Below are 25029 nucleotides of genomic sequence, written 5' to 3' on the forward strand. Positions count from 1 at the left end.
AAAATCATCTTTAACTACATAGGGACCTGTACTACATAAGGGAGGTGAGACCCTGTGCTCACCTTCACTGCAAAGGAAGTTAGACCTATGGGATGGGACCTAGTCCTGGTACTTACTTTGTAAGTACCATCTAGAGGAACAAGACCCTTAAAGAATGGGAGAAAATGAATGTTTTTGAACATGTCATTGAGTGGAGGCTGTTGGTGAACTACATGCTCCTGAGGAAAATCAAAGAGCTCAATTTCCTTGCTCATCCTTTCCTGCTTCTGTCAGAAACTGGGGCCTCAATAAACTCTACTCTGAGGTCCCAAGAAATACAGAGATTCTGTCCAAAATTTTGCTTTAAATTTTAATTAAAATTATATTTTCAAGGCTATTTACCAGGAATGATTGGTCTTGGGTAGATGGAGGGTCTGCTGCAGATACCAGCTAACTTCGACAGGTGGGTCTGCGGCACTCACCTGAGCTGTAGCTGTCAGTAGAAGACTGAGAGATGGAACGAGACAAAGAGCGACGTCCAATTTTGGTGGGACGTTTGTTGAATTCCTGCTTCTGGTCAGCAAACTGAATCTGCTAAGAAAAAGAACCCTCATTATAGAAAGAAAAGAACTCTAGTTATATAGCTTACTTACTGCTCTGTTGGGATGAGGAGACACCATGACCAAGGCAACTCTTATAAAAGAAAGCATTTAACTGGGGGCTTGCTTTCAGTTTCAGGTTTAGTTCATTATCATACTGGGGAGCATGGCAGCATGCAGGTAGGCACTGGAGTATTAACTGAGAGCTACATCTGGATTTATCTGCCTAAATAAAGAAAGGAACAGGCGTGGCATGGAGTTTTGAAACCTCGAAGTTCACCCACAGTGACACACTTCCTCCAATAAGGCCACACCTCCCAATCCTTCTCAAATAGTGTCACTCCCAGTTGACTAAGACTTTTGGGGCTATTCTCATTCAAACCAACACCTTATTTGAAGAAAACACACTTGTATTTTGAGTGTGCATTATTAGAGACTATTACCTGCATGCAGTTTATTTGCTTGAACAAACTCATGTTTGAAACTCTTTAGGGCTGAGAATGTGGCTCAGTAAATAGCATGCTTTCCTTGCATGATCTAAAAATCCCTTGCTAGTCCCTAGCACCACATAAACTGAGAATGGTGACACACCCTGTAATCCCAGCACTCTGGAGATAGAGACTCTGAACTTTAAAGTCCTGTTCTACAACTTAGGGAATTTAAACTGAGACTCTGTCCTCTCTTTCCCCTCAGAAAGTCAGGAATACAGTTGAAGTAGCATGCAAAAAAGCCCTGGCATGGGAAGATGGAACTCAACCTTGGGACTGAGGGTGGTGGTAGATCCCTGGAAGCCCAGAACTCAGGAGGCCATCGAAGAACACAATGGGTTCAAAGCTTTCCCTGGAAAAACCCTTGTCTCCAAAAGCAACAAAACAAACAAACAAAAACCTTTTTTTAGGAAAGAATAATTATTGATCTTCACCAACTTTTACCAATGACTATATACTCTGTACATTATAACTGTGACACAGACAGCAGTATTAAGATTAAATTAAACTTTTAAGAAGGTAAGTCATATTCAGAAACACTTTCTATTGTTTCTAATAACGCAAGCTGGAGAAAGAAATCTCTACAATTCCTGGTACACCCAAATGTCTAGATGAGGAAAAGACCCTTGCCAGGAGCTGTGAGCTTCTCAGTGTGGTGAGCTAATTTTAAGGAAGGTTTTTCCCTCAGACAGAATACTCTACACTTCACAGAAATCTTGGCTATGCCATTCGTGCTTTGTGATGTTGGTCAAGATGATCTTGTGAATATAGTTTTCCCATAAGAATAACAAAATAGGGCTGGAGAGATGGCTCACTGGCTGCTCTTCCAGAGGTCCTGAGTTCAATTCCCAACAACCACATGGTGGCTCACAACCATCTGTAATGAGGATCTAATGCCCTCTTCTGGTGTGTCTGAAGACAGCTACAATGTACTCATATATAATAAATAAATACAACTTTTAAAAAAAAGAACAACAAAATAAAAGCACTTCCATCACAGCTCTTAGCAGGTAACCATTTTAATTTGCTTACTCTTTTCTAAAATGTGTTAGCTTTTTAGATACTAGTAAAAAAAACTATTTTTTAATTTTTAATATAAAACACTTTTAAAAAGCCAAATGCTTGATTTCTAGCCATGACTACAGAGGGGAAGGAGTAAAGGACTGGATGACGCATAGTCAGACCACACCGCAGGTGACAGCTGTATCTGATAGTGACTGTTAACCTCACCTGTGTGTCCTACAGCTGAAGGTTGCTGCTGGTGCTTTATGACCAAACCTCCCACCTCTTATTCTATTATTAAGTTTCTCCTAACCAAGCATTTACACAGTTGGTTAGAGGATCAGTGGTGTAGACAAATTTTACAGAAAAGAATCGAAGATCTGACAACTGATTCTACCTTTAATGATAGGCAGGTGGATCCTCCAGGGCTTGAGGTCAGATTGGAATCAGTGGCTGCCCCTCCTGCACTAAGAGGTAACTTTTGAGTCACTGAGCACTGAGACAAGGGGACTAATGCCGAAATGAAAGCTTAGCACTCATGCCTCAGGGGATTCATAGGATTTCCACAGCTGTAACAACAACAACAACAACAACAACAACAACAACAACAACAACATAAAGCCTGCACAGTGCTTCAGAGCTCACACATTGCTTTTAGTAACGAGGCTATTCATTGGATTAGAAGCTCATTGCAGAATAAAAAGTGACAAGTCTGATTATTTTGCTAAGGTACCGATTTACTACAAAAAGGATAAAGTGCCTTTTCTATGTACCCCAACAGGAGGCCGTGAATCTGTGTGCTTCTAGCACAGCATTTGACATCATGTCTTCATTTCTGTACTTTCTATAAATCACAGGCTCCATGTGGCCTGACTTTTAGTTAACCCTTCCGTTCTCGGACACAGATGGGTACCTGCCATATCCTACGCACCCAATCATGTGCTGAACGAGGACCCTAGAGGAGTTTATTCTCTTCATCTGTGTTTGAGGGCATGTTAATAAGCATAGCAAGCATTAAGTCTGCATGAAGTCATTTGAAGGGTTGATATAACAGGCAAGGGAAAGGTAGAAGGTGCACAGAACTCAGGTGCAAATGCTGACATTCAGGTCACTGACGTGGTTCAAAATGGCCACATGCCTTCATTCTTTTCCAGAGGCCCATCAAGGAAAGGGAATTAACACTTTCGCAAAGACCACAATAAAGCCGTATCTTCAGAAGAGCTCGCCTTTTTTTAAAAAAGGGGTGGGGGGCTTAAAAGACAAATCTCACCTCAGACATGCAACACCGTCTCCCTATGCCAATCATACACACTGTGTGCACACAGACAGGCATGTGTACACATTGACCGCTAGAGGGCACCAGTCACCCCTTCTGAGTTGCCCCCACTCAGTGTAGTAACACTGTCACGCAGAAACCCAGCTGTACTGTCATCCCAAGGTAGTGTCGTGCATGAGGCTGAGTTCCTTGTCCTATAATCTTTCAGCTGCCAGAATCCCGTCACTGATCTCAGTCCTTTCTAAGGAAACAGGCTCTTAAGCTCTCACAATTCAAGCCCCCTTCATCTTTTTAATATACAAGAATATTAATGAGAAGCCACTTAATATAGTAAGTTATACAATTTCCCAATAAAAAGTGTTTACTTTTCACCGATAACCAAACATGAGTTATGTGGGGCACCAGTACCATTACATTGCTCACTCACACATCCGTTCTATAGAACAACGATCTGTCTAGCTAGTTTCGGCACCTTGGCAGAATCTACCAAGATTTACCTAACTTTCCTACCTTGTCAGAAACCACAGTTCTTGCAGGCACCCCTCCTCTTCCACTGCAGCACTGCCTAACACCACGGCAAGGGAAGAAAGAAGCTGGTAGAAATGGGTAGCTCGCCACATGCCAGAGGGAAGGCTGAAGGCTGGACAGGAGAGGAAGGAGGGTAGAAGTAGCTTGCCTTGCATGGTAATGGCCGCCACAAGGACACTGGCAAACAGGAGCTTAGCCTCACCTGGGCTTTAATCCCAGAGCTGCTATTGACAATGTATTTCTTCTTGCTGCTCAGCATAGTGACGCTGCCGGCCAGTGGACAGTGACATTGCCGGCAGTAGGCCACCTCTTTGGTCCAAGGACCCTTGTGGTAAGGCTTTTAAACTTTCCTCATCAGCAGTTCTGTTGGCTCTGGTTCCTGCTTGCTTCTATTTTTTTCCCTTTTGAGGGAGGTGGCTATCTCCGAAGCTGCTCCAACAACCCTTTCAGCCGTACAACAGATTTAATAAGGCAGCTCTGTTAGCGGCTCATCCGCCACTCCTAACCCTGGATATTTTGCTTTATTATTTTTTCCTAACATATCATTACATGGCTCCTCTGACCCCTAAACCTTAACAAGTCCCTAGATAAGTCCCAACATACATGCATACATCAATGGCTTATTTATACAACGAGTGCACTTTCTCCTAATATAATTAGCTTGCTAATTAGGTTCCCTTTTAACTTTACCTCCTCCTTTCCTATGTCAGATGATTTTTAGTTAACCTCACCTCATTAGAAAAAAATTAACTACAGAGCCACTGAAAACAATGAGGAGGAGAAAACCATGGATGATGTCAAATGGTCAGGAAGCCCCATGCCACACTCTGCCCTGGGTCAGCCAGGCGGGGGACACTAGATTCTGCTCTAGCACCAAGAAAATCAACTTTCTCACTCTTTAAACTCTCAATTATTTCCTTAAAATACATTTGTATATTTATTTAGATACAGAGGCTCACAATGTAGCTCAGGCTGGCCTCAGTTTTCCAAATGGACCGCCGTGACTGAGTTAGCATATTTCCTATACAGGTTTTTACATTCAGTATCTAGTTTTATCTCAAGACTGAAACTTTTTTTAGTATTGACTGATCCCATTTACTTTTTACTTAAAAAAAAAAAAGAAAAAGGAGAGAAAAGAAAAAGCCTGTTTTGGGGTTAGGGAAGATGGTTCTGTGGGGTAAGAGCACTTGTTCTACCAACATGGGGACATAAGATGGAATCCTCAGTACCGACATGAAATGCTAGGCACTATTACCCCAGCATTTTGGTGTGGAGTCAGAGCCTGGAAGCTCACTGGACAGCCAGACCAGCAGAAATGGTGAGCTTCCAAGCTTTGGGTCAGTGAGAGATCCTGTCTTAAAGCAATAAGGCAGACCGCAATAGATGTTATCCAACATCCTCCTCTAGTTTGTACACACAGTGGGTGTGCATATGCACGCACGCATGCTGAGTATATACACCCAAACATTCCTGTGTGCACACACATGTACACACCACACACACACAGTCCTCACACACAAAATTAAAAAAAAAAAAAAAGGTCTCCTGGAAGGTGTGATCACAAGGGAGGATTTATCAGAGTTTCCAGAATCACAGTGACCTTACATATGCCAAATAAAGGTTCAACCAAATAGAAGCAAAACTGTCTTATTGATTCTGATTTCTGAAAGGAACCCAAGGGATGCTACACTAGATGCCTGCTACAGATTTGGGTGGGAATATGATTTCATGGTGAGAAGAGAACAAGAAAAAGAATAGAAGAGAAGGAAGGGGAAGAAAGGAGGGGAGAGGGGAGGAGAGAAAAAACTGCTTGTTGAGCACAAGAAAGGCCAAAATGATAGCTTGTTTTGCAAAGCTAATCTTCCTTTCCAGGGGAAAGATCATATTGTACAGTGTTCTCTGACTTCTCCGAAGGAGGCGTGCTAATGTGTATCACATGCCCACGTTACTTCCATCAGTGTATAAAAGTATCTTTTAAAAGATTTTTTCTATTATATGTATTTCATGTGGGGGCAGGGGGTGGTCAGAGGACAGCGTGTGGGAGCCAGTTCTCTCCTTCTATGTGGTTTCTGAGGATTACACTGAGGCCTATCACCTTGACAGTAAGCATCTTTACTTACTGAGCCACTTTGCTGGGCTGTGTGTAATAATCTAAGAAGTAGGCATTATTATCTTAATTTGACAACAAGCAAGGTGCTTTTGTTATTATTTACGTAGTGATGCTGGGAACTGAACTTAGAGCCTCTGGTGTTATAGGTAAATATTCTTGCCTAAGTTTGATTTCAATTCAGTCTCCAGGATTCATTTAAAGAGAGCCATCTTGGTGGCCCAAGTTTTTAATCCCAGCACTTGAGAGGCAAAGACAATCCTCGCTTACTTGGTGACTTCCAGGTCAGTGAGGCTTTGTCTAAAGAAGAGGCAGCCAGTGCAAGAAACAACAGCTAAGTTCTCTTCCAGTACCTATACACACAGCAGCAAACGTAAACATGCCCTGACAAAGCAAGGGTTCAAGACAGTTTTGTATACATAATGGACACACAATGGATACCCATAAAGGGATACATAATGACACACAAATCCAAAATATTAATATTTCTATTCTCTTAAGGCAAAAAAAATATATTCTAGAATACACAGATGCCAATAAACCCTAAAAGAGATAGCATAAAGTTTAGGTTTTATTGTCAAGCAGACAGTTCAAATAATTCTAAAGAGTATTTAGTTTTCAAACCAAATGAGCAGTCTAAATGAATTCTTTACCTACAAAAAGGACTACTTTTAGCCCAGAGAATACCGCAGCAAGCTGGCTCTGTGCTGAAGAAGGCTAAGCAACCAGGTTTTACGTAACTACCAAGCACTGCAGGAGAGGCAGGAGGAAAACAACTTACTGGGATCTACATGGGTCCAGTGCAGGATCCTTTCCCTGACAGGAGAGCCAATAAAACATGGCAGTAACCTTTACAGAATGAGTTCTCCAGTCCGGCATCTTAACTGCCCGGATAAAGGTAAGACATTCCTTCACCTAAAAACAGCCGAGGAGATGAGGTTTCAGCAGGAATGTCACCTGCGAGGTCTACCTTGTCATTCACTGAGCTTGGGGGTGCCAATACTCTGTCCTGACTTATAGTCCTACAAAAGCTCAAGAGATATCAGCGAAGAGTATGGCCCAAACCCTCTAGCAATCTCAGGGCACACACGCCCTTTGCCGGTGATTGCTAACAATGGACGTTGGGTGACAGGTACAATTCTACTTTCTGCTCCTCCAGAAAAGGCTCGTGAGAGGCCTCTGTGACCTCTGGCAGCAGAGCCATTGACCACACTGGTGAGTTCATTACGCTAATGTATACACTGAAAGAGTACGGCAGATACTGTGAAAACTTTCTTGACATTTTGTCCACATGTTGGATCTGGCTCCAGAGCTTTCTACTGGAGATTAAAAGGCACTTCTACAGCTTGCAGGTGAGATCGGAAAATCTACAGGCAATGCTCTAGAGGTGCATAGGGCTAGCTGCTGGCTAAGCAGTTATCAGAGTCACCTTCAGACCAGATCAGAAGTTAACGACTTGGGCATATCTGAACAAAAGCCTCAAAATAGCAACTGAACTCACGGAAGACAAGCCTCTCCCTACTGATCCTCATGGCTTTGCTACTTTGACAAAGAGATTTTTCTGTTTTTTATTTTATTTATTTTTTTAATAAAGGCTAAATGAGAGAGATACATCAAAACAGTTTAAATGTCCTCCACACGCGAGGAAGCCCTCAGTCACACGCCTTAAGCACAGTCCCTCAGGACAGCTTTCCTGTCCACAGAAACAGAGGTGCAAAGGGAGCAGACCAGGAGCACACGCTATCTGGGGACAATGAGGACCGTCCTTGACAGAATGTAAATGACAGGAACCTTGTTCTGCTGGAGTGGCACAGCTGTGTCCACAAGGGTCCTCCTGTAGTACTCCTTTTCAGAAACACAATTTAGTGCCTCTCTGTGGTCCCTCCTATAACAAAACCAAATTTCCTACTCTCTGTTATTGCTAGAGATTCAAAAACAAAGAACGAAATCAAATCAAGAGTTCAAAAGTTACCCAGAGGAATGAAGTGAGTCATTTCCACTAGCCTAAATCACTGCATTTGAAATCATCTTACAGCTACAACTGCTTTCCCTCCGACATCTTTAAATGAGCATGAAGTAAGATTATAAAAAGCCCCACCAACAGCTCCTACAGAAATGACAGCGAGGGCTGGAGAGAGACTGCTCAGCGGTTAAGACAGCGAGGGCTGGAGAGACTGCTCAGCGGTCAAGAGTACCCGCTGCTCTCAGAGGCCCTGGTTCAGTTTCCAGCACTCATGGAGTTCCTGGGGGTCTGTCATCCTCATCTGAACTTAGTTGGCACCTGCAAGCCTGTTGTGAGCACACAGCCAAGTGGGCACACACAGACATGTAAAATAAACAAATCTTTTTTTTTTAATGACAAAAATTTGTTTTGAGATAGGACCAGGTTGGCCTCACATTCACAATGTACAGGTAGAATTTTCTACTGGCCTTTGTTAGAGCTGGTATATATTTAATCTCATATTTTAATAGTTATTTAAGTCCCTAACTCTCTAAACACTAAAGAGAACTTAGGATGCACTAGAAAAGTGTAATAAGTGTCTAACAGGGAAGTATATAGACAGGGCCCAGTTAGGACACTAAGGAGTTTCTTCAAATCAACAGTTAAGGGACTGGCGATGGATCATCGGGCAGAGACCATCAGCCAAACCTGACTTACCCCCAGCAGAACTGACCCCTGTGTCCTCTGACTCTCACATGTGTGTTGTGCCATATGAGCCCCCCATGATTAAATGTAATTAAAAGTTTTTAAATCAACAGTTAAGACTGAATTTTAAAAGTTATAATTTATTGTCACTGTTTTTGAGATAGGACCAACTAGAGCCCAGGATGGCTGAGGCTGGGCTTGAACTCCTGATTTTCCTGCTGCTACCCTGCACGTGCTGAGACGGCAGGCCTGGGTCACTGTGCTCCACTGCGCTGGTTTAGGTGCCAGTTCTTACAAATACAAACTTAAGATTACTTCACTGAAACTATTTATCAGGCAAACATGGCATCTAGGAAAACTGTATGAAGAGAAGGAAACTTCTTGCCTTGTAGCAGCACATACTCAGAGAAGCTGACTGGAAAAACAGGCAGGTAAAGCAGAAATGTTTCAAATTTTCCAGATACTAGAGAATTTAACATTTTTTATAAGTTCTAATTTTGTGTCTTCCTTTCCCCATTTTTAAAAAATTTATATCCACGAAGTACAATTTAACATTAATTTGAAAGAGAACACAAAACAATAAAAAAATAATGCATCTGCAGAGCACTAGCGCAGGTCAGTCCCCGCCACCCTGGGAAGCTGCTACTCTGGCTACCTGCTCTTAACCACCTTTCCCTGGCGTCCCTGGTAATTACAACACAGGAGGGACGCACGGCACTGGAGACAATCAGAAGGGTGGTGTTTCCCCAGCCTAGATCCCAGCAGGGGCTCCATACAGAAGGTCCTTGTCCTGGCAGAAGCAGTGGCAGGAGAAAGCGGCAGAACTCACCATCCACTCGGGCATGTGGAAAGCGGAGGTGCCCTCGTTACCATCCCACTTCTCCATAGTGCGGGCTTGGCTAAGGGATGTCCTGAAGCAAAACGGGAAGCTGGTTTGCAAAGACCAGGGTTACCTGAGGACCCCAGAGAACACCACTGGCCTACTGACTCCGCAGGTCAGGGGTTAAAAGAAGCTCTTATCTCTTTTTCACAGAAGTTTCCTGTTCAAATCGAGATCTTGAGCCAACTGCCTGACGAATCTCTTACCAGCCAACCTCAAAACCTCTACTCAAAATCAGAGCGGACACGCTGCAGTTCCTACAGGGCACTCTAGCCCATCTCCTGTGCGGACTTCCTGCAGCAACAGGCTGGCTTTCTTTTCTGAGTGTAAGGCCCCCTAGTTAACTTTCTCCCGCCCCCTCAGGACACGTCACTGGAAGTGCTGATACCAAGATCAATAAAGATCGAGGTCAAGAAGGCACTCCCCTTTCTTGAGAGCTGCTGATTTGGATCAGTACAGTAAACAGGCGTTACCTTGAAATCAGAGTTCCTTATGACTTTCAAGTCCAGGAAACTACAGAAGCTCAGTCCGCTCCCACCAGGAGCTGGCACCACCACCTACCTCGTTAAACTCTTATTGCTTCAGAGTTCACATGAAGTCAGGGAAGATGGGTTGGTTTTTTGTTTTGTTAAATTTCCCCCCCCCCCCAAAGCTAAAACTTGTAATACTGAAAAAAGTTTTGGGACCACAGCTCCCTCTGCTGGCTTCCTGAGGGATGGCACAGAAGGGTCTAAAGGCCGTTGTTATAAAATAGCGCGATGATGACTGGAATGTTTCAGACTAGACAGAACTGCCCGCCACCCCGTCCCCTCTACAGCCCCCCAATTCCGGTCCCAGTGAGGGCGTACTGGAGACCCAGGAGTCTCAGACAAGTGCCTCAAGTCCAATGCTGACTTTCCCTCATAGATCCGGGGTCAGGATGAAACAGGGTCCCTTCATGTGTAAACCATCTGATTAGAAAGTTGTTTCTGCAGTATGTTCCCCCATATAAGCTTCCTCCTTTCTGCGAATTTCTAAAACTTGAAAAATGTGACTGATACATATCTATCTATCTATCTATCTATCTATCTATCTATCTATCTATCTATCTACCTATCTATCTATCACCTATCTATCCATCCACCCACAAAGCAGATACATCTGTTTAGTTTATTCCTAGAGGATGTTATCCAATAAGAGTACTGTAGAGGCTGAGAACACAGGGCGTGGAGACAAAGGCAGACAGATCTCTATGACTTTTGGACCACTTGGTCTACACAGCGAGGTCCTGTCTTGAAAAAGAAGAGGGGGAGGAGGTAAAAGAGGAAGAGGAAGAAGATGATGAGGAAGAGAAGGAGGAGACCATGGAGATGTCAGATCTAGTGGTACATTTCACAATCCTGGTGTTAGGAGATGAAGGCAGGATGATCATGAATGAGTTCAAGGTTATTTATTCTCAGCTACATAGTGAGTATGAAGCCAGAGTAAATAAAACAAGAGCAGCACAAAGGGCTGAGAGTTGCTAAGGAGTAAAGCAGTTCTCCAACAGGTGTAAGGCCATAGGTTCAGGCCCTACCATAGGAAGGCCAATAACATAAACCTGAAATACCAGGGACTCCTAAAAAAACATTACTGCTAGTCGTGGTGACACGTTTACAATCCTAGCACTCAGGAGGCAGAGGCAGGCAGATCTGAGTGTGAGGCCAGCCTGGTCTACTTCAGAGTGAGTTCCAAGCCAGCTGGGGCTACATAGTGAGGGCCCGCCTGAAGTAAAACATTGTTGTTATGTACATGATATGTGTATAGGGGAGCATTGCCAAAGCACATATATGGAAGTCAGAGGACAGCTTTTGAACTGACATCACCAGGCTTGTGCAAGAAACATCTCTACCTAGTGAGCCATCTTGCTGGCCCAGCACTAGTGTCATTTCTCTGAAGCATATAACCTCATACTATAATTATGATTACAGGCTTCACAGTTTAAAAGAAGGAATCCTTCGGGTATGGAACACAGGGAAGGACTGCGATACCTAGGGAGAGTTGCTGGAAGACTCCAGAGAAGGCAGACTATCAATAACTGACTAGTGAGCAGAGTTGAAGTGCCTGCTGTTTCCTGAGGTCAAGAGCACATGGGTGGCATCCCTGAACAGCCTTGGGTGGGATGCTGCACTGACTTACCCTCACTGTCCCACCAGCTTCCCATCTATAAATGCAAACTGAACTGTCTCCCAATCTGGTGGAGGCTTTAGGAGGAGTGCACATGCTGAGGCCTTAACCTCTAATGTCATCACTGTGCCGCATCCTTTCCCACATCAGGCCTTTGCTCCCTCCATCCTCACTTACTCAAATCCTCCAGTGCCTTCCTGCCTCAGCACCATGCCTAGCCATCCTCCTCACAGCTGCCGCACCCATGTGCTCTTTCCTCTTTGACTACAGTGCCTGGCTTGTAGGAGGAGCCTAAGAAATGATAATGTAAGTTCTAAAACTCTGTGTGCTGTATGGCTATCTTTTAACACTCTAGGGACAACTTATATAAGTCAATATATTAAAAATAAACGTTTGTGTCTGCTTTACAAGACTTGGCTCATCTTTATATCTATGATGATTAATATTACTGACTTATTTCATGATGAGGTTTTTGAAGGCATTTGATTCTTAAATATATTAAATCTGCAAGGATGTATGATCTACTCTCCACTGCTTGATCCAAATCAATTATAAACCATTGTGATCTATAACAATAATGGGGCCTTTAAGAAAAAAGCAAGGTCAAAAGTCTGTGTTACTGCTGCAGAGGAGCCTGACCCTTAGAATTACATACGTCAATGGCCGGCAATTACCAAACACTCGTTTCTATCCTCGCATGATGACTGAGCAAACAGTCATTATGGTAGTGTTAAACTCTGGAAGCAAATGACTTTGAAGGAAACTAGGATTAGCAATACACCCAAGAAAGTATGTCATGTTGGCGTCCTAAACGTACATAACTTTTGTTTTCTTAGTGTAGGTTTTAACTAAAACCTTCATTTCATTTCAAAGCTGCAATGTTACTCCCCTTTCTGTACTGCCTCTACAATAAAAACAATAGCTATTTCACCTGAGAACTTAGGGTATATTAATTGACATGAACTTTGTAAGATATAAGAGACAGGTATATATGTTCCAGTTAGAAACTTGATCCCAGGGGGCTGGAGAGATGGCTCAGTGGTTAAAAGCACTGACTGCTCTTCCAGAGGTCCTGAGTTCAATTCCCAGCAACCACATGGTGGATCCCAACCATTTTTAGTGAGATGTGATACCCTCTTCTGGTGTGTTTGAAGCTAGCTAGATAGTGTACTCACATTAAATCAATCAATCAACCAATCTTAAAAACAAAAGAGTGATCCCAGTATAACTACACTTCATTATACTGTGTCCTAAAAGATCCATCCACAGTCAGAACAGAGTGGCGCAACCACACATGCTTATACGACAACACATGGTTACACTACAACAACATTCAGGTGAGGTGTTAGCAAGCTCAACAAACTATACTAGTTCTGGAAGCATACTAACTCCAAAACAGTAAATGTCCTGATGCCAGCTGTATCCCTCCTAATGGTGACTTGATAGCACCTCTGAGACTTTGCCAGATAACCTAAAGTCAGACCAAGCACATGCTCAGAGTGGAAAAGACATAAAGTTAAGATTTCTGGGGATCAAAGACAGAAAGGCACACACATAGAAAAGTCACTATGTGCTACAAGTTCCAAGCATAAGACACGGTGCAATGGATTAGAAAATCCTCTACGATTATTACTATGACTTACTATGTCTTGGGCAGATCACCCGATGACTCTCGGGATAAACTGAGAGAAGAGTGGATAGTGAAAGATCCAAACATTCTATCCCAACATTCGGTATCTCTGGCCCACTCCGTGTCTGAGGCCATAAGAAAATGCAGTCACGATTCCTTAGTCAAAATAGCTATTGGTTAGTAAAGGCTAACGTTTCCAGCCACCTGGGTTCAAAAACAGTCTACTTAGTTATGAGGTTGCTTTGAATTGTTAGGCCTCAAACCTCCCATACCTGGCTATGGTTTGGGTGTGTTGAAGATTTGGTGACCAGATTGTGGTGTTATTAGGAATTAGAAGAAGCTTTAGGATGTGAGGACTACTTGGAAGGTATTAACCTTTTAAAGGGATATTGGGATCCTTCTTTCTTTGCTCCCTGTTTGCCCTAGAGAACAAAAAGGAAGTTCAGCCTCAAGCAAAGTGGTTATATGACCGCGGATGAAAATCTGAAACCATGACACAAATGACCTCCTTCTTTGTAAGGTGCTTAGATCAAGCATCTTGTAAGACCAGAACGTTACTTCTTCAAGCCTGAAGCCAATGCAGTGCAACAGCAGGGCGTGAGCCTCCCTCCTGTCTCACATCCTCACTCAGGAGGAGTCGCACCTCTCAGTCCTCCCAGGTTTTGAAGATTCAACATGGTAAAGACTTAACAGGCTTTAGGTCAGCTCCAACACTTACTGGGCTCTCCTCGGGCAAACCAAATACTTTTAACGCCTTTGTTTCCTCATCTGTTAAAACATGCTAATAATACATATTGTTGGCTTTTAAAAAGTTTTTATGTGCATAAGTATTTGCTTGCATAAATGTATATGCACTGTATGTGTCCAGTGCCTGCAGAGGCCAGAAGAGGGCATCAGATCCTCTAGAACTGGAATTACAGATGGTTGTAAGCTGCTATCTTGGTACAGGAACCAAACCTAGGTACTTGAAAAAGTGGTAAGTGCTTTTAACTGTTGAGCCATCTTTCTAGGCCTTATATCTTTAAAATAAATATTAATATATGTACAGGAAGCTTCATTGCCCTTAGCAGGGTAGCATTAGGCTGCCTGACTGAAGCTCTCCACTCACTGTGTAACTTGAACAAACTACCTTTTCTCCTTGTGCCTATTTACTCATCTGTTAAAGGGAAGACTTGAGAGGATCGAGTACGTTAATAAGTAAACAGCATAGCTGGGCTCCTCAGCTCCATGTCTGCAGTCCAAATGGTGCAAGGAAAGGACTAAGTCCGGAAGTTGTCCTCTGCCCTCCATACAAGTACCACCGCACATGTTTTACACACACACACACACACACACACACACACACACACACACACACACACAGATAAATGAAAACAAAACAAAAAGCAGAGCCAGACATCGTGATCCACATCAGCATCCCACACTCAGGAGGCAGAAGATGAAGAGTAAGAAGTCTGAGGTTCATCTGTACTACATGAGACCTTGCATTAAAACAAACAAACATTGGCAAAACGTTCTTAAAGAGCAAGGACAGCTGGACACTGCCAGGGCTCTGTGAACTTTACTATTATTGCTAATAATATGTACAATCTGCTTCCCACCATACCCAAATCAAATTGTGAATTTTTGTTATTTTGTTTTGAGACAGGGGTTCATGTAGTCCAGACTGGCTTCAAACTATGTATGAGAGAGTGTGTGTTTGTGTGTAACTATTCACATACACACAAATACATGAATATGAAAATGACCATCTACTTCTTATCCTCCTGTCCCTACCTCCCAAGTGCTAGAATTATAGGCTGTGACACCAGTTTTAAGTGGCTGAGAATCAAACCCAGGACCTCTCGGCAAGTATTCTACTAATTACATGCTCAGCCCCACATCTACCTTTCTTTTTACGTGCAGTAACTTCATCCATTTAATCAAACCATGACTATCCATTGGTGCCTACTGTATGCTAGCACCTAGAGACTGTCTCTGCCTTCAAGATGACTACAGCCTAGGAAGAAAGATGCAGGTTCAATCTCTAGCACGGGTGTGTGTGTGTGTGTGTGTGTGTGTGTGTGTGTGATAAAGACAGATATCTCAGCAGATTGTCTACCATGGACAGGGCTCTGCCTGTGTTCAATCCTCATTACTACTACAATCAATCAATATAAAAGTTATAATCCAAGAAAAAAGTAGTCAGTACAGGATATGCCATCGGTTAGGAGTGTGCAGCAGCAGAGAAGCTGTATTTAGGTGGAAAGGAAAAGGAGGTGCAAGAGTTCTTGGTGTACAGTGAGGACTGGAGCTAATGGGAGGAAGAACACTCACTATAAGTATTCCTTGCTATGTGTCATTTCTTCCTAATAGCAACTTCCTGAAGCTTGAGCACAGTGTGCACATAGATTTTAAAAAGTTATTAGAACTGCACTCTGACATAGTGTCACTGATGCCCAGGATGCTGAGAAGTAAGAACTGAGATCACTCCACCCGTGGACACCTGCAGGAATGCTGAATTCACTTATGCATGCATGACTGTCAGTACTTTCTTCTCTATAATGCTCCAAAACTGCCCTACTGTACTCAAAGTCCCAGGCCCTCAGCATGCTCTGCCTTGGCTCTGGCATGAGCCTCCAGTCTCCATATTCTCCTACTTCCACCCAGCGAGCAAATGTTCACAGAACATAAATGTGTCTCTCAAATCCTACAGTTTGGCTGTAAATTCCTTCCGTATGAATGTCTAGTTTGAAAAATTCTCAGCAGCCTTAGCTACAACCTGGGTTACAAGAAAACTTGCCCCCAATATCCAATTAATAGTGTTAGGGAGATGGTTTAGTAAAAGAACTTGCTATGCAAGCCTGAACCTTAGCGTGCACTCTTGGAACCCATATAAAAAGCTGGATGCAGTGGTGAGCATCTGCAGTCCTGATGCTGATACAGGAACACATGGAGCAGAGACGAGAGAATCCCAGAAGCTCACTCGCCTGGACGCAGTACTACAGTAGCAAGTCACAAGAGTTCTTGTCTCAAAACAAACATGGAAGGCAAGAACTGACTCCAGAAAGTTGTTCTCTGACCTCCCCACACATGCCATAGCAAGCACATGTGTACACTCACATAATATACACATACACATGTACACTCACATGATATACACATACACATGTACACTCACATGATATACACATACACATGTACACTCACATGATATACACATACTCATGTACACTCACATGATATACACATCCACATGTACACTCACATGATATACACATACACATGGCAGTCTGGTAACTCGCTTATTTCCACACTAGAATTTAAGGTCTTTCTGAGATTAGTCTTATTCCTGTATTTCAAGTGACTATCGTTCAGCAAACAGTGAATGTGAGCTGCTAAGAGAGGGGCTAGCTGAGATAAGATGACTTAGGACAGGCACCAGAGGGAAGAGGGAAAAGGAGGTGACAAGACAAACAGACGAGTGTAATCAAGCTGTGACCAGGCAGCATGTGTACCTTTCTGCCACTTCCTAATCCAGCCGGTTGCTCAGATAAGCACATAAGCAATTAGACACTGCAGTGCACCTGAGCATCAGGCTACTGTTCCCTCCCTGTTAAGTCTGCTAACCTGGGAGTGCAGTGTGGACTTAAACCCACAATTCTCCTGACATAGCAAACACAGACCTACTTAGGTCAGGGTTCAGTTCACCTCAAACCTGCCTCAAAAAAAAAAAAAAAAAAGTCAAGGTTTACCTCAAAACTTCTGAAACCCTAAAACAAACAAACAAAACACCAAAAAAAAAAAAAAAAAAAAAAAAAAAACAGAATAAAAAATAATTTACATTCCGGACTTTCGATTTGATTATAAAATTGGGCATTGAAAGTGGCAGGTAAAATACTGAAGTGTGTGGTTATTAAATGTCAAAGGAAGAGTTTTTACTATATTCTTTCCTTTTAAATAAACTTTCTAGAAGCATAATTTATCTACATAAAAAGTACACTGGCACACATCTTTATCCCTGCTCTCAGGAGGCAGAGGCAGGCAGATCTCATGAGTTTGAGGCTGGCCTGATCTAAGAGTTCAAGACAGCCAGGGCTATTACACAGAGAAACCTTAATGACCAAAAAAAAAAAAAAAAAGTACTCAAATCAAAAGGTTGTAGCTTGATAAAATTTAAGAAGTCAATACACCCATATCTCACTCACAGATAAGAACATTTCCAACACCAGCGTTATCTAAGGGTAGCAATGTATCTTTGTAGTAGACTGCTTGCTGACAGTGCATACAACCCTATGTTCAGTCCATGTTTATAAGCCCAGAAGTCAGTATCTGAGAAATGAAACAACTAACTTCCCTTAGATTCCTACAGTACTCAGCAAAGGTGGTGGTAGAGGTGAAACACCTGTGTGTGATTTTTTCCTTTTAGATCAGGTCTAACTACGTCATCTTGGATGGCCTGGCACTGCCTATATGGCAATTCAGCCTCCTTATTTCCAAGACAAAGGTATATAACATCATGCCCAGTTTTGTTTTTGACTTTTGGTAATACTTGAGGGAACCTAAGTGTTTGGAAATCCTTTGTAATCAACATGGATTAAGTAGAGTTTCCCCCTCAACAGGAGGGGATGGAGACTGGTTCCAGAATACCCTCCCCTTCAAGATCTGATAGTTAAGTAAATGGTCTCATATTTAATCATATTTCTATATAGAACACACATATTCTGTATAATCCATCTCTAGGTAGTTCATAATAATTAATAAAAAGTAAAGCAATGTAATAGTTATACTGTACTGTTTGGGAAGTAATGACAAGAGAAAAAGTTGAAGTATTTAGATACAACTTTTATTTTAATATCTTCAGTATGAGGTCAGTGAATCCACAAATGTATACTTGGGGAATACAATGGGCCACTATTCTTATTATGAGACTAACAAGATTTAATGGCTCCAAAATTGCTGATGCATTTTAAAATTTTCTACATTAAGGATATACGACATTGCTCATCTATATTAGAGAAAAATAAAAGTGTAGTAGACAGAATAATGCCAATAATATTTTTTTATTATTAGGTATAATTATATATAAACACTCAATATATTTATATATAACAGGAGAACAGGAATAAACATAGGGAGCTTTGTAGATCTGGTGATAAGGGGATGAAAGAATTTACATTAGAAAATAGGTCTCCCCTTCCACACTATGAACCATGATATCATGAGACAATGACATCAATGTGAAGGGGGAACTGTAAGAGAACTAAGCAGTGGGTAAAGGCACTGGTTTAAAGAAAGAGAAGCCAAAATGTAACTGGAGATAGGTGAGGAGCAGACAAGCTAGTGTCTAAGTAGGGCAGCAATCTCTCCAGAAAGCTGTGATAAAAATACTCTCAGGGAAGATGGCACTGTGAGGGATACTTTCAAGAGAGAGTGCAGTAGCCAGAAATGAGAACAATTTCAGATCAGCCTTACAGCAGCCACAGTCTGGATCTCCACATTACACAGAGGATAAAGAAACGACAGACTTGAGAAATCATGGGAAGGCAGAACAAGCAGGACGGCCACTCCCAAGGCCCTGTTCAGATCCCACATGCAGACAGCCTCTGACCGTCCTGATGTCTGCGACAAACACCACTGTCATCCTCCACCTGCCACTCTCATTTAAATTACTTTGCAAACCTTGATTCTTTTTCAGCTTTCCTCGTAAAAGTCAATACACAATAGTCTATTGAGTTCCAAAACAAATCAATCAAGTATAACCATCATGAGAAAGTGGCTATTTTTGCATCCTAGCATAAGCTATCACCTATTTAAGAAACAAAAATTGTTGACTCCCTTTATAGTTTGAGACAAGGTCTCTCTATATGCAGCTCTGGCTGTCCTGGAACTCACGACTGGCCTCAAACTCACAGAAATCCTCCAGTCTCTGCTGGAACTAAAGGCATGTGGCACCTGGCCCGGCTAGTAAACTACTGACTTTTGAAGATGTAAAGGGTGAGGCAGACGCCTGACGCTAAAGAACTCTTGCCCTGCGTATGCAAGCGCCCAGCACTGCAGAGAAGCAACTGAGTGAGTTTTTTCATGTCATCTAAAATCACTTATCGTTCTGTAGCGAACTTCTGAGTGAATACAAGCAAACGTGTATCATGAGTAAGCTCTAAGGCCTGTTTGGTGCTTTAAATCCATGCAGCCAAACATGCAAAGTACATTGCCTCTTGTTCGTGGCCGCTACATCCCATAAAGCTGGCATGTGTGGTGGTGGCTCACACCTTTAATCCCAGCACTTGGGGGGCAGCAACGGAGGGATCTCTGATCTCGAGGCCAGTCCTGGTTCCAGGACAGCCAGAGCTACAGAGAAACTGTCTTGAAAAACAAACAAACAACCTCCAAAAAACAAAAACAAAAGGCTGGCATGAACACTGAACTTCCCAATAATGAAAAACTGCTTCTAGGAAAATACAGGGTTAGGCACATACGATCAACGAACAGATAACTTGTTTTAGGAATACTTCTGATTACTGGGGACTTTCTATACTAGAGACTGAACCAAGGTCATTGGGCATGCACACAGTCACAGCTCTGAAAGTGTTTAAAGACATCTTATTTAATATACATTAAATTCATTAAGTTCAAACCTACAGTCAATAGCACTATATATGTAACTAGCATTCTCTTTTGAAAATGTTCTTTAGACATATTTATTTTACACATATGTTGTTTTGCCTGCACTATATATACCCTATGTGCATGCCTGGTGCCTGTGAAGGTTAGAAACACTGAATCTCCTGGAGTTACAGATGGTTACAAGCCACCACATGGGTGTTAAGACACTTCATCCAGGTCCTTATCAAGGGCTCTTAACCACTGAGACATTTGCCCAGCCACAATGTTTTCTGGGAAACACACAGTATAGGCCTTTTGTGTTTAGGAACACGAGACTTCAGTACTTCAGTACTCACAGTCACTTGTTTTTAACTTTTATTTACTTTGGTGTTCTGCCCCCCATATGTCTGTCCGTGTTAGGGTATCAATCCCGACCCCTCTGGAACTGGAATTACACAGTTGTGAACTGCCATGTAGATGTTGGGATTTCCATCTATATCCTTTGGAAGAACAGCCAGTGCTCTTAGTCACTGAGCCATCTACCCAGGCCTGGCAGTAATTTTAAACAGTAAAACCACAAAAACAAAATAAACACAAATGCCACCAAACCCTCAAACAACAACCACTAACTAGATCATGAAATTTACTTAACTAGACATTTATTGTATGAGAAGAGATTAAGAAGGCAAAGCATTATCTTGTTTGACCTCAACTGAGGACATGCAAGCCAGATAACTCAAAAACTGTTTTGACTTATACATACTCATGGAGGAACACAAAAGAACTATGAGAATTTGGAAGTTATGCATAAATGTTAGTCAGCAGGTATGTGCTAGTTTGGTTTCTGTTGCTGTGATAACACACTGACTAAAATCAACAAGGGAAGGAAAGGGTTTGTTTAGCTTACAGGTTACAATTGCATCACTGAAGAAAACCAAGGCAAGGAACTCAAGGCAGGAACCTATAGACAGGAACTGGAGCAGAGACTATGGAGGAATGTTGCTTATTAGCTTGCTCCCTCTGGGTTTCTCAGCTAATCAAAAACACTTTTTTTTAAACATTATTTTATGTGCATGGGTGTTGTGCCTGTATGTGCAGATGTACATGCCTGTATGTGCACGTGTACATGCCTGGTGCCCACAGAGGCCAAAAGAAAATGTCAGGTGCTCTGGAGCTAATAAACTTACAGATGGTTGTGAGTTGTCATGTGAGCACTGGGAATTGAACCCAGCTCCTCTGGAAGACTAGTCAATGTTCTTACCCACTAAGGTATCTCTCTAGCCTCTTGCTAGGTTACTTTTGTTGACAGAAATGTAGATGCGAGAAGCCTGGCTAGTTAAGTTTTAGAAGGAAGTTTTGAGAGTACATCAAGGACTCTATAAAGGTTTTAAGCATGATATTTTGGATTAAGAATCTAAGAAAGAGCAAGTTCCAGAATAGCCAAGAATACACAGAGAAACCCTGTCTCAAAAAAAAAAAAAAAACAAAACAAAAAAAAAAAAACAAAAAACAACAACAAAATCTGTAGACATGAAGCCTTTGCTTTACTGGGACGACAGATGCTGGATATCTGGGGCTGAAAAATCATCTATGATTAAGAAGAAAAGACCAGCATCAATTATGTAAAAATCTTCTGGGAAGTGTTTCCTCAGGGTTAGTACATAGAAGCTATGATTCAGAGGGGGTCATGGCTATATCTCAAGCTGGCATGTAAACTTGGTAACGTGTCTAAGTGTCTCCCATGTGGAGCTCAAGATTGAGAAGGTCATGGAGAGCAGCTGAGACTTGATGCTGTGAAAGGCCCAGAAAAGCTATAGGTGAAGATGCAGCCCCAGTTCAGCGGAGATCTCGTAATTGAAGAGGTTATGAAGAGAAACTGAGGCCTGGAACCATGTGGACAAGTTGATGTCCCTGAAGGGACCAGGAGGCCATTGGTAAAGATGCAATCTTAGTTGCTATGGAAACCCCAGAATACTGGAGACTACCAAGGACATGTCAGTAGTGTGGGCCTGACGTTACAGATAAGCTACTGTGAGGTAGATGTCAGACCTGACTAAGCTCTTTGGAGTCCAGAAGACAGTGAGTGAATTCCAGATGGTGAACACTGAACTACAGAATTTTGTTTACACTCTTGGATGTTGGTTTTGCTTTGATTTTATTCTAATTGTGCCCTGGTTCTGCTAATCTCTCTTGGAATCAGAAAGTATGTAATCTTATTTTAGATTTTATAAGAGCCCACAGTTTGGATACTGGATTTTTAAAATATGAATACACTGTAGCTGTCTTCAGACACATTGGAGGAGAGCATCAGATTCCATTACAGATGGTTGTGAGCCACCATGTGGTTGCTGAGGATTGAACTCAGGACCTCTGGAAGAGCAATCAGTTCTCTTAACCATTGAGCCATCTCTCCAGCCCGGGATATTGGATTTTTAAAGAGATCTTGGATTTTCTTTTTCAATTTTTTATTGGATATATTTTATTTACATTTCAAATGTTATCCCCTTTCCTGGTTTCCCCTCCATAAGCACACTATCCCATTCCCACTCTCTATGCTTCTATGACGGTATTCACCCACCTCCTACCCCCTCATACCTCCCTGCCTTGGGGCATCCCTTGGCAGGACCAAGGGCTTCTCTTCCCATTGATGCCCAACAAGACCATCCTCTGCTACATATGCAGCTGAAGCCACAGGTCCATCCATGTGTACTCTGTGGACAGTGGTTTAGTCCCTGGGAGCTCTGGTTGGTTGGTATTTGTTCTTATGGGTTTGCAAACCCCTTCAGCTCCTTTAATCCTTTCTCTAACTTCTCTGTTGGGGACCCCACTCTCAGCTCAATTGTTGGCTATGAGCATCCTTCTCTATATTTGTCATGATCTGGCAGACACTCTCAGGAGACAGCTATATCAGGATCCTGTCAGCATGCACTTCTTGGCATCAGCAACATAGTCTGGGTTTGGTGGCTGTATATGGGCTGGATATCCAGATGGGGCCTCTGGATGGCCTTTGCTTCAGTCTCTGTTTCAAACTTTGTCTTTGTATTGCCTCCTGTGGATATTTTTGTTCCCTCTTCTAAGAAGGACTGAATCATCTGCACTTTGGTCGTCCTTTTTCTTGAGCTTCATGTGGTCTGTGAATTGTATCTTGGGTAATCTGAGCTTTTGGGATATCTTCTGAGCTTATCGGTGAGTACATATAATGTGTGGTTTTTTGTGATTGGATTACCTCACTCAGGATATTTTCTAGTTCCATCCATTTGCCTAAGAATTTCATGAAGGCATTGTTTTTAATACCTAAGTAATACTCCACTGTGTAAATGTACATTTTCTGTATCATTCCTCTGTTGAAGGACATCTGGATTCTTTCTAGCTTCTGGCTATTATAAATAAGGCTGCTATTAACATAGTGTAGCATGTGTCCTTGTTATATGTTGGAGCATCTTTTGGGTATAGATGGTCCAATTTTCTGAGAAACCTCCAGACTGATTCATAGAATGGTTGTACCAGCTTGCAATCCCACCAACAATGGAGTAATGTTCCTCTTTCCCCACATCCTCACAAGCATCTGCTGTCACCTGAGTTTTTGATCTTAGTCATTCTGACTGGTGTGAGGTGAAATTATAGGGTTGTTTTGATTTGCATTTCCCTGATGACTAGGGATGTTGAACATTACTTTAGGTGTTTATCAGTCATTTTGTTTTCCTCAGTTGAGAATTCTTTGTTTAGCTCTGCACCCCATTTTTTTTAAGAGGGCTACTTGATTCTCTGAAGTCTAACTTCTTGAGTTCTCTGTATACAATGGAGATTAGCCCTCTACTGGGTATAGGATTGGTAAAGATCTTTTCTCATTCTGTTGGTTGCCGTTTTGTCCTAATGACAGTGTCCTTTACCTTTCAGAAGCTTTGCAATTTCATGAGTTCCCATTTGTCAATTCTTGACCTTACAGCATAACCCATTAGTGTTCTGTTCAGGAAATTTCCCCCAGTACCCATGTGTTCAAGGATCTTCCCCACTTTCTCTTCTACTAATTTGAGTGTATGTGGCTTTATGTGGAGGTCCTTGATCCACTTGAACTTGAGCTTTGTATAGGGCAGTAAGAACGAACCTATTTGCATTCTTCTACATGCTGACTGGCAGTTGGACTAGCAAAATTTGTTAAAAATACTCTCCCCACACCCATTGCATGGTTTTAGCTCCTTTGTCAAAGATCAAGTGACCATAGGTGTGTGGGTTCATTTCTGGGTCTTCAATTGTATTCCATTGATATACCTTCCTGTCTCTGTACCAATACCATACAGTCTTTATCACTATTGCTCTGTAATACACCTTGAGATCAGGAATGGTGATTCCCCCAGATGTTCTTTTATTGTTGAGAACAGTTTTTGATATCCTGGGCTTTTTGTTATTCCAAATAAATTTGCAAATTGCTCTCCTCTCCCCGCTTTGGATTCTGTCTTTTAATATTTCAGAGGAAAACCAGAAGTGGCTTCTAGTACAACAGAGACACTGATGAGACCTTGGGCAACATTCCCCAGCATCATCAACTGTGCTGATATACTGTGAGCTGTGTACTTGGGCCTCGCCCCACTCACTGTTTTTGTGCCAGTTTTTCATAGCTGCCTCGTCCAGCATCTTAGTCCTCCTGATACTCATCTCAAACCTGACCCCAGACTGTATAAGGCCATACTGCCTGCCCCCCTTTTAAAGCCTGCATCCCAGTCTGTCTGTATGATCCGGTCATCCAGACGAGTTCCGTTCATGTACCACATTGCATTCTCTGCATCTGCTCTTGAATAATATTCCACAAAACAGAATCCACACGCTGTTTTCTTCATTTCATCCAGACCCATGATGATTTTCCTTTATATCACCACTTTTGCTGAAGCATTCATAAGTCTGTTCTTCAGTTGTATAAACGGAAAGATTTCCAACATACAAGGCACAGCTTTTCTTCAGTAACTTTTCTTGTTCTTTGTTGTCACCCTGGAAGTGCTGGTCCTGGTACTCACTGATCTTCACGTAGGAGTCGCCGTGCAACACCTTCAGTAGGCCACCCGACATGATGCAGAAGCACGAACCACAATGCAGCCACGGCCCGGAGGACCAGACGGTGGCTGCAAATTGTTCTTTCCAACTCTATGAAGAATTGTTCTGGAATTTGTT

The 25029-nt window shown here is 42.3% G+C and overlaps 1 protein-coding gene and 1 pseudogene across 3 annotated transcripts in view; both read right to left on the reverse strand.

Annotated features, from left to right (window-relative positions):
• The window catches only part of AHCYL2 (adenosylhomocysteinase like 2), a 146800-nt gene that overhangs the window by 43511 nt on the left and 78260 nt on the right, over positions 1–25029 (reverse strand). Inside the window, exon 2 of one of the 2 annotated variants that reach the window (XM_080931919.1) lies at positions 462–570. In XM_080931919.1, the coding sequence (XP_080788045.1) occupies positions 462–570 (109 nt within the window). Of the gene's footprint in view, positions 1–461; positions 574–25029 lie in introns of both variants that reach the window. The other variant, XM_080931918.1, reaches the window with a different exon arrangement.
• LOC308432533 (nuclear cap-binding protein subunit 2-like) lies at positions 24455–24927 on the reverse strand (annotated as a pseudogene). The gene has a single exon. The product of its transcript is annotated as a nuclear cap-binding protein subunit 2-like (transcript).

This window comes from Micromys minutus (genome assembly GCF_963924665.1).
Source record: "Micromys minutus genome assembly, chromosome: 18".
In the NCBI taxonomy this organism is placed as follows: domain Eukaryota; kingdom Metazoa; phylum Chordata; class Mammalia; order Rodentia; family Muridae; genus Micromys; species Micromys minutus.